Here is a 10,150-nt window from a genome sequence, read left to right on the forward strand (position 1 = left end):
AATTCTTGTTTGTGCAGACATTTGGACTTCTCTTGGGTTCCAGTAACAAACTGGGTGTTAATGGAAATGTGTAAACTAATACATTTGCATGATGCTGCTAGTTGTGGAAAAGAAAGGTTAGGTTCTGGGTATTTGAAGGTGCTGTAAATCTAGTCAGTTAGAAGACCTGTTCAGAAGAGTGCAGCCCCTGTCAGTGCTGTACTAGATTCCAGTTGATGTTACCTGAGTATCTTAATATAACTGATAAACAACATTTACTGCTAAATAGTGATTACCAGAAACAGTGGGTTTGTGTGAAACTGGTGCATGACTTAGTTCTTGAAGAGGATGTGAGGAAGAGAGCCTTGTATTGTTCATGTTATAACTCCATCTTTTATTTTTTTTTTGTTTTAAAACCCCCTCCCCAACAAAACAAAGTGTAAAAAAACAAAAAAAACCCCCCAACAACAAAAAAAAAAACCCCCAAAAAAACAAAAACCCTTTGATTTATACATGGGCTTGATGTATAATTGGGCTCCCTGTTGTCCTGACTTGCAGTTGCAGTATTTTTGTGCATATGATGTTTTTTCATTTGATGTGGGTTTTGCTTTGGAATTTGTAGTGGAGTTTAATCCTTTGGCTCTTTCCTTGTCTCTTTGATTGTCCTTTGGGATTTTGCAAGGGCCGTGATCGAAGGTCTTGATCAGAAGTTATTAACAGCTTTTTCCCTGGAATATGGTTTCTAAAATTGAACCTGAAAATGGGGGATTGACTTTTATAACTGGTACAGTGTGGTGGTTTTTTTTTTAAAAGAGCTTCTGGACTTGGTTTTTGTGGTTGTAGTTTGGAGATGCAGGGCAGGATGGAATTCAGCTGAGCTTGGCTTGTTGGGAGGAGAGAAAATAATTAATTGCAACAAATAAAACTAAGATAAGGTCTTAGACAGATACAGGTGGCAGTGGCCTGGTCCATTGCATCAGCCAGCACTAGTTATGCTGAGCATCTATCTGGCTGCTGGAAGAGTGCACTTCATCCAGCACTGCATTGCATGTGTTCTATGATTTGCAGGAAGGTTATTTATGGTGTTTGAAGGGAAGTCTTTGGAAGGGAAGTCTCATATTCTGCCATTTTCTCTTGCAGACCCAGATAACTGAACAGTCTTCCTCAGCCAAAGATGGTAAGTTACATGCTTTCTTTGTCTTGCTTTCAAAGAGTTCAGTACCAGACTGATCCTCATGCTGTGGAGGGGAGTGTGCAGCTTCCTGCATTAGGAAGCAAGGGCCAGAGGATGAAGAACAGAGACGGTGTCCTCCCACTAGATTTGTAGATGTTTGTGGTGTGCTTTGGGAGTGTGATCACCCTAAAATTTATACCTAACAATATCTAGTCCTTCAAGAGCAGGGGTGGGCAGTTATTCGGGCCCAAGGGCCATGAAGAAAGTTTTTGGTGAGCTGTCATAGGCCAGATCAGCACCCTCCTCTTCCCAACTGCAACAGTTCACAACTCCCTGTGTGGCCTGGAGTGGAATCTGTGGGTGGCTGGGGCTGGGATCTTGGTGCAGTGACGCAGCAGAGCCAGGACAGTCTCGCAAACTACTCCCCACATGGCCCTACAACAGGCGTGGGTTCTGTGGGCAGGGGCATGCATGCAGGGAATGTATGGTTGTTCTGCCCTGGCCCTATGCTGCCACTGCCCTATGATCCTGGGGTCTCTGTGGAGACCAGCCAGGACCCTTGTGGGTAGGGCAGGATGGGGGGTAGGACTGGCCACATGTGCCATGGGCTGGGCAGGACCAAGGGACCCATCGTGAGCCAGACAGATTCCCTTGGTGGGCCGCATCTGGCCCACAGGCTGTATTTTGCCCACCCGTTCTAGAGACTCCTCAGTTCTCCAGGAACTAGAGAAAGCAGCCCTTTGAAACAAGATGAATTTGCAAAGCACGTCATAGGCCATACTCCAGTGCATTGCAGACTGCATTGGAGATAGGAAATCATTACAGTGGTTGAGTGAGAGGGGCTAGCCCCATATCTGTTAGCCCTGGGGCAATTTGGGTTTGAATACCAGTAAGGTTTAGTATGCAGCAGAGAAAGGGTAGCAGAGCAGCTGAATCATCTTGCTTTGGTTCCAGAAGACACAAGTTCAGGTGTCCCTAGACTCATGGTGAATGCTGTCCTGAGTTGATCTAGCTGTAAAGGGGGTATGGGTATGTGGTTTTGGGAGGGTGGGGGGTAGTAAAGGCAGCTGGATGTGAAGCTGCCTTTACTACATAACCATTAGTATGGAAGGAAGCTATAGAAATTGGTGTGTTTTAAGCATATTTCAGACTCCCCATTAGGCTTGGGTAGACTTAATTTGTGTGAAGGTTCCACAAATATGTGATTTAGAATATACTGCTAGAGGGATCAGTGCTTAGACTGAGGAATTCAAACTGATCTTAAAACCTACAGCTGGTTACAGAATAAGACTCCTGAGGTATAACTGCTCCCAGAACTTTCTCTAATTTTTTGGTAGTAATACTAGGATCTATTAGGACTTGTAAGGAGAGAGAGCAACCTTGGGACACTTGTCTATATGTAAACCTAAAAGTGGGGATTCCTTGGGGACCCTTTTCTGGGCATGATTCTAATTCAGTAATAGGGAGGATGGCCGCTTGGAGGATGAACTAGAGAATGCAGAAACAATTTGTGGGCAACATCAAACCGGAAAAGTTTGCCAGCTGTCTGGAGGATCAGATCAGAATTCAGAATAATCTTGATAAATTGGAGAAATGGTCAGAAATCATGGTGAAATTCAATAAAGGTACCTGCAAAATGCCACAGTTAGAAATCAACTGGGGAGTGAACACTTGCTGAAGCAGGAAGGAATCTGGGAAGTTGCATGAAATAAACTTCTGAGTCAATGATGCTGTTGCAAAAAAGCAACTGTAATAGTTAGACCAGGGAGGTAATGGGTTTTACTCAGAACATGGGAGCTGGCGAACTGCACTGTTTTGGGTAGCACTCTCGAAGAAAGATGTAAACAAATGAAGGATGTTCTAGCAATAAGAATTATGAGGGGTTTAGAAAATACGACCTTTGAGGAAGTTGAAGGTCTAGAAAAGAAGGCTGAATGGGGACATGTCTTGTAGAATGTAAAAGGCTGCTGAAGAGTCTGGTGATGAATTGTTCATCCTGTTGTTTTGGGAAAGGACAAAAAAGTGCAGCTTAACTTGCAGCAAAGTAGATTTATAGTAGATGTGGGGGGTGGATACTAATGAAAGCAGGGACATGCTGGAACAAGCTACACGTAGGTGGTGGAAGAACAGGCCAAACAAACGTTTGAGGATTGTCTCAGTATAGTGGATAAGATGGCCTCTTGCCATTCCTCCGGCATAGGCCTTTTGGGATTCTAGATTATTGTGGCTTGGGTCTTGGAGTCTTTCCAGTTCCTTGTCCTCTAAAATAACTGTAATTACTCTAAGTTTTATTTTCCTCACTAATACATTTTATCTCTTTACCTTTTCAGGTCTTGAAGTTGTGCCTTGCTTTCCACTCTGAAATTGGCTTCAGCCCTAACCTGCAGTCCTGTCACCTTGCACCCAACTACTTGATATTTAAAATGAATACATATAGCTTTGTAGCTAATACTGAATTATTGTTTCTGAAGTGGGAGGGGGGTGAGGGTCTTTTTGAAGTGAAAATTCGCTAGCATAAACTCTGATATGGCACTTAATTGTCTAGAGCTAAGAATTTGGGCCTTTTGCCCAAATTCACTGAGCTCTCTGAAGAGAGAGAGAAGCACTTGGGTACTAACATGATATGTGCATTGTAGACATTAGATATCTTAGTTAGGTTAAAGAACACCTGCAAATAACAATACAGGCTTCTTGCTACTTGAAATGATCAGTTACTTTAAAGTAAATCTTGGGATCAAGATCAAAATCCATGGATTTTATTTGCAATTTATCCATTCTGTGCCTAAGGCATAATAGCAGAACTTACATTGCAGACTTGAAAGACATTCAAGACTGAATCTACTTACCTGCATTGGGGGTGGGGTAGGTGTATGCTTAATTGCAGCACGTTTTGTCTTGTACATTATTAATAAAATACTATAATATTGTGAAATATGTTATTTATTGAGTTAGCGGCATCTTGTCTCACGGCACTGAATGCAGTGTGGTGCTCAAACCCTTTAAACTAGTGGTTCCCTGCCTTGTTGAAACTAGGCACTCTGGCTTTAAAAAAAAAAAAAAAAAAAAAAAAAAGTTCTTGGCTTTTGCTCGGTTTTTGACTACAACAACAAATAATAAAGGAATTCTTCTGTTTCGGGGAACTTTGGAAAGACTGCAACAGGACAGAATGTTTCTGATGTTATGGATGTGTAGGTGAAGTCTCTGAGCTTCATCTTCTAAATTAGGTGTACAAAAACATGAATGCAAATTTAGAAGTCTGTTTTCCCTAGTTCCCACATATCACCAGAGCTTACTAGCATTTAGGCTGGAGATGCAGCAATGGAATGTTACACCTTTAGAAACAGGCCGTTTCCTTTGAAAGTTTAAACAAAATGAAATCTGATGTGACCAGGAGCGGATCCAGGATTTCTGAAAATGGTGCAGGAGTAACAACGGATGCTACAGGGGTGGCTGCAACTTACACTGCAGGGGTGGCTGCGCCCTCTGCTCCCAGCCTCTGCCCCCATGACTGTGGGCAGACTTCATTTTAGCCCCTAAAACAGGTGAAAATCCCCTCTTCCCCCATCCTGCTCAAGGCAGCCTTTTTCTGCTTCCCCCTTCCCCACAACTCCCCCACTGCCACTGCTGCATTCTCCACTGCTCAGGGAGCTGCAGAGGCAGCCAGGCTGAGCAGGACCTGGGCTCAGCCAGAGGGGACAGTGGCAACAGCCTGGCAGGAGCAGGTGCAGGCAGGGGGATTCCTGTCCATCCCTGCTGCCCCTGTCCCCACCCCCAGCTGGGCCCAGCCCTGGCACAGCAGGCAAGAACAGCTTGGGCTTCTCACCTCCATCAGTGGGAAAAGGTGCCATTGCACTTCCCACCTACCTGCCCCTTGAACATGACATCTCTAATGAGGTGAAGCTCTGGAAAAGCTTGTTCTCATTAAGCTTACATTTGGGTGATTAAATTGAGCTTGAGGTTCCCCTTCAGTTATTTCATACAGGGATGTCAAACTCACTTCGGGCTCTGAGATGCATCTGGCCTGTGGGGTCCCTTGCAGGCTGGACTTGGTCTTGGTCATGGGGCAACAGTGACAGCAGCCACTGTGGGCATGGCAGCACTGGTGGTCATTGCAGTGAAGGTGGAGACTGGCTGCAGGCAAGGCAGTCACTTGCAGTCATGGAGGCTGGCAAGGTGGCTGCAGGCAGCCCATGGCTGTGTCAGACAGCCCCCACTCACTCCATATCCACTGAGGACCTAGGGGTCAGGATTTGGTGCCAGGCTACATGCCCCTCCTAGTCATGCCCAGCAGGCCAGGTATAGCAGCTGAGTGTTTTCCACCCCTGATTTAATGGCAGGAGCACTGAAATACTTCTGAAGGACAATGTGAAGCCAGCATTATTGTTACAGTATTGCCAGTCTCTAGCTGACCTTCCTATATAACCTTCTGACTTTCCTGATGCCCCCAGATGAGCTGAGTTTTGTACAGCACTTCTAAGATGTTAATTGTTGGCAAAGCATTATCTTAGTTCCCTTAGCCTCTCCCCTGTCAGCAGGCCCTGCTTGTTGGAGCCCCTCGCTAGAGGAAAGGGCAGGGGCTGCACAGCGCACGCTAACTGCCGCTGTGCCTCATGTCAGCTGCCACCTCCGTCTCAAACGGCCACGTCTGCTGCTGAATGGCCGCTGGTCTCCTTCCAGATCACAACCGCATCCTCTGGGTCTAGCAGACCAGTGGCCATCCTCTTCCAGCCTCCAGGTCTTTTACAGCTGCCCCTGCCCCCAGGCTGTGACACCCCACCGTCCCGGTCCTTGCCTCCATGCTGCCCGGTTCCAGAACCTTCCCCCAGCCGCTTTCTGGTGGCATGTCTCAGTAACGGCCCCCTCCACCGCCTCCTGCGTCCTCACACAGACACGCGGGCCTGGCCCCAGGCTCGCTGAGGCCTGTCACCTACGGGTAAAAGCTCCGCCATGGGCTCACTTAGCCTCGCCCCAGGGTTGGCCGGGACCTGCGCGGGGGAGCATTTACAGAAGTCTGCGTGTGCTTGGGGGGTGTAGGTGCCGGCAGGGGGTGTGCGCTGTGAGTTATGATGCCTTTGCAAGGGGGGTGATAGGTGTGCTTTGGGTATGTGTAGAGCAGAGCTGCTGGATGTTGGCCAGTGTCTGGCTCTGGGCTGTCTGACGCTCCCTTTAGCTTTATGCCCAGCAGCTCTGCACGCTGTTGCTGTCTCCTTCACTACGATGTACCGCTGTGAATTGAAGCTTAGCACGGGAGGGGAGGGAGCACAGAGAAGCCGCCTTGATTCTGGCTGCTTTTCCACCCTGTGGCCAAAGCGTCGTGGTGTGACCTGCAGGAAGGCTCAGAGCCGTTGTCACGGTTGATGCACCTGCTGCCACGGGCGGAAGATCAGACCTTGCAGGGCATCTTCCTCCTCCCTTTCCAGTGTGTTTCAGACAGAAAATCCTACACAAGACCAGGCAGGGAAGAAAGAAATGCAGCCCAATAAGCTGTCATAGGGGTGAGGCATTATAAGGAAAAGAAAAGGGGTAGCTGTAGGGGGGGGCGCGCGGGTTTCTTGTGTGAGCTTTCACCGAGCTGAGGACAGGAATGACTGAGGGCCCAGTACCTTCACTGTGAAACCCAGTGCAGGACTATTTCTTTATATTTATTAGGGCAGGGATTCCCAAACTGTGGCTGAAGATTGCATCAGTCTAGTTTTAGGACAACGGTGCATGGTGGTCTGCAATCAATTCTGAGAGCTGACAGTGATTATTAGTCCAGAAAGTTTGGGAGGCTCTAGATTAGGGCAACCAAGATACAAGATGTAGCCAGGTAAAATATAAGTACAGGTTTTGATTTTCAAATAAGACACTTGAATTTTGGGTCCCCAGGGTGAAGGTGAGGGTAGTATGTGAGACTGGGTCTTCTAGAGCAGTGTTTTTCAAGCTTTATAAACTCAAAGCATCTAGGGTGGCCATCATAGAGGACATTCCAGTTTTCTGCTAGTCTGTCCTCTGTCCTCTATTGCTATGAAACCGGATACCTTTACGTCCTCTATTTTTCTCTTGAAGAGAGGGGCCTCAATAGAGGGGCCTCTCTTTTCTTGAAGAGAAAAGTAGAGGGCATAAAGGCATCCGGCTGTGTATCAATAGAGGACAACCAGACTGTCCTCTATGATGGTGTCACAGGCCAGCTGGGCACCATGAATGTATCAGTTCTATCACAGGCCAACTGGGCACTGCGAGGGTATCAGCCACTGGGCTGTTTGGTTCAGTTTCGGATCGAGGAGGCAAAGTTGGGAGTGAAATAAAGGCAAATTTATTATAGCTTACACACACACAACAGTTAACAGAAAGATAAATATGATAAGCAGATAATGCAGTATTAAACAGCTAATAGTAAATAATAACAACAGATAATAACAACAGATAGATAGATCAATCTGTCGCAGGCCAGCTGGGCACTGTGAGGGTATCAGCCACTGGGCTGTTTAAAACAACAGACAGACAGACATGGGTTGGCAACTTATCGATAGTCTCTCAATGCCAGGTGCGTGCCAGGTGATTCCAGCGAAGTCAGGCGTCCCCGATAGACGCTGTTGGAGGGATTACCAGGGAAGCTCCCTTGATCAGGATCTGATCCTCACTCACACCAGGAGTCCGGGGTCCGGGCATGGAACAGCAATGACTGTTCTGTTCCCTCCTTTCTACTGGTCACCTGATGCACGCGCTTTTTATACCTAGTCTTATGCTAATCTGTTGGCTTTAGAGCCACTCACAATCTTACCCTATAGCTGTTACCCTGTGGGATTGAAAGGTGTTAAAAATTATCATAAAAGGTTACTACCCAGGCCTGGGTTTATCCAATAAGAAAATTACAATGCAGCACCTTTAAGTTTGAAATTGACATTGCTCCGCCTAAGCCCAACCCCTTTTAGGTTTCCCTGAATATGCTTTCTTGGGATGTGCTTTCCTGGAATGTGTTGGTGTGCCTGGCAGTTGGATTCAGTTTTTATCGTCAAGGCTGAACCCTGAGCAAAAACCGTTCGTTAGGTCAGCTAATCTTGCATCTACAGCTTTGCCTATGGGGCCCAGTCAGTTCCACGAACAGTTAAATTATCATTTTGGTTAAACTTGTCACAGACAAGTTACATTTGCGGGTTATGAACTTACAAGCTTTATATTAGCTAATATTACCTGTTTAGGCAAAATACCAAATGCCTCCAAGAAGCACATATTTATTGCTTATTAATCCCTCTGGTTCTGGCTGTCACAGATGGCCATCCTAAAAGCATCCCTTGTTAGACTGAAATCAATTATCAGAAAATGGCTGCAATTCTGCTCTGCAGAGCCTGGCTGGCAGTCGCAGCGTGGCTCTGGATGGCTTGGCTCCTGTTTTGAGTGGTGCGTGCTGCCCGTGTGTGTGCTGCTCTGCTTTTTCTTTTCCATGGGGACATCCAGGGGTCAAAAAAACCTGCGAAAAAAAGTGGAACAGCGCATGCTTGGGCAGCTCTCCCTTGCAGTGTGGAGGATATCTGAGTGTGTGGTATGTGGTGCCATAGACAGGTTTGCGGTGCCACATACTGCTCTGCTGCGCTCATGTGGACGTGGTCTAAGTGTGCATCTTCAGGTTGAATGTTACTGACAGCAGGCCTATGAGATCTCATATATTCAGGGTAAAACTTGCTCAGTAAGCAAACAGGATGGATTTCAAGTTGAGAATTGACCATTCCCTTAAAAAGTTGTGAGGCTTGCACAATGTGGCTGTCTGGTGATGTGAATGGAAGGAATTGTGCTTGTAGGTGGATGATTCGTAGGGTATACAATGCTCCATTGAGGCCCCTCTCAACAAGAGAGCTTCATTATAGTCCTTCTTTCACCTGTGATACTCATTTTATTGTCTATACATACTGTGATTTTATTTTATTGTCTATACATTTATCTGTGTCCTAGAACAGAGATATTTGTCCTAAGAATGGGAGAGAAAATGGGAATGTCATTTCAATCATTGGGATCTCATTTCAATCATTTTATCTCTAACAGGACAGTATTTGATTCCTCCAGTATGTCGTCGTCTTCTTCCAGCCCAAGTACCTCTTCTTCATCGTCAGCTTCTCTAAGCGAAAATGAAAGTAAAATAAACCTCTTATGTACCAGCTCATCTGAGTTGGTCTTACAGCCACAAAGTGAAGACTTTACCAAAGATTTGTCTTGTACCCTGTGCCTGGAATGGTTTAAAGATCCAGTGATATTGCCTTGTGGCCACAACTACTGTAAATCCTGCATTGAAGGCATTTGGGTCAAGATGGTAGTCTGCTCCTGTCCCGAGTGCCAAGCAGAGTTTCCAAATAAGCAGTACATTGCTAACTCTGTGTTAGGAAAGGTAGTAGAAAGAATCCAGGCCTTTCACATAGAGAGATTCCAGCAGAAATGCAGGGAACACTCTGAGCCCATTACACTGTTCTGGAAGATGGATGGGAAACTGGCGTGCTTTCTCTGCAGAGATTCCCAGAAGCCTGAAGATCAAAGCTCCCAATTCCTTCTCCTGTCAGATGCTGTGCAATTGTATGTGGTAAGGTTCACAGGGAATCAGGACTGAAACTGCTATTTTCTTACATTTTCCAGAGAGAGACTTTCCTGCTACAGAAACTTTGGAAAATGTGACACTTACACTGTTGCTAACTCTCACAATTTTAGTGAGATTATCTCCATATTTGGTGGTATTCTTAAAGCCCCAGTTCCTGGAATCCTGTGATTACATGAGAAACTCAAGGTGTCATTTAGAAGTAAAAATCAGCTTCTAGCCCTCATAGTTACGAAGCAGCACAAGTACATCCTGTTGGTTTCAAAACCAGAAGGCGAAGAAAATGAACTCTGCGTTTATTATTTTAAAACATTTTCATGATTTTTTACAAACTGTTCTCATAATTATGAGGGGCTGAGGCATGATTTTTGACTGATACTTTTGGTGAAACAGTACTGATAATTCAAATTAGCATAATTTTTGTGTACAAGGGAAAG

At 45.8% G+C, this 10,150-nt stretch overlaps 2 protein-coding genes across 2 annotated transcripts in view; both read left to right on the forward strand.

Annotated features, from left to right (window-relative positions):
• Positions 1-4,087, forward strand: part of B2M (beta-2-microglobulin) — a gene marked incomplete at its 5' end in the record, with an annotated part of 5,923 nt that extends 1,836 nt beyond the window's left edge. Inside the window, 2 exons of the mRNA XM_025199904.1 lie at positions 1,120-1,156; positions 3,484-4,087. Coding sequence (XP_025055689.1) covers positions 1,120-1,133 — 14 coding nt within the window. The remainder of the gene's footprint in view (positions 1-1,119; positions 1,157-3,483) is intronic.
• A 1,723-nt stretch (positions 4,088-5,810) lies between these two features.
• The window catches only part of TRIM69 (tripartite motif containing 69), a 12,918-nt gene continuing 8,578 nt past the window's right edge, over positions 5,811-10,150 (forward strand). The window contains exons 1-2 of the mRNA XM_006020267.2: positions 5,811-5,888; positions 9,173-9,701. Of these exons, the coding sequence (XP_006020329.2) occupies positions 9,195-9,701 (507 nt within the window). The 5' untranslated portion in view covers positions 5,811-5,888; positions 9,173-9,194. The remainder of the gene's footprint in view (positions 5,889-9,172; positions 9,702-10,150) is intronic.

Source organism: Alligator sinensis, unplaced genomic scaffold (assembly GCF_000455745.1).
Source record: "Alligator sinensis unplaced genomic scaffold, ASM45574v1 scaffold1097_1, whole genome shotgun sequence".
NCBI lineage: Eukaryota > Metazoa > Chordata > Crocodylia > Alligatoridae > Alligator > Alligator sinensis.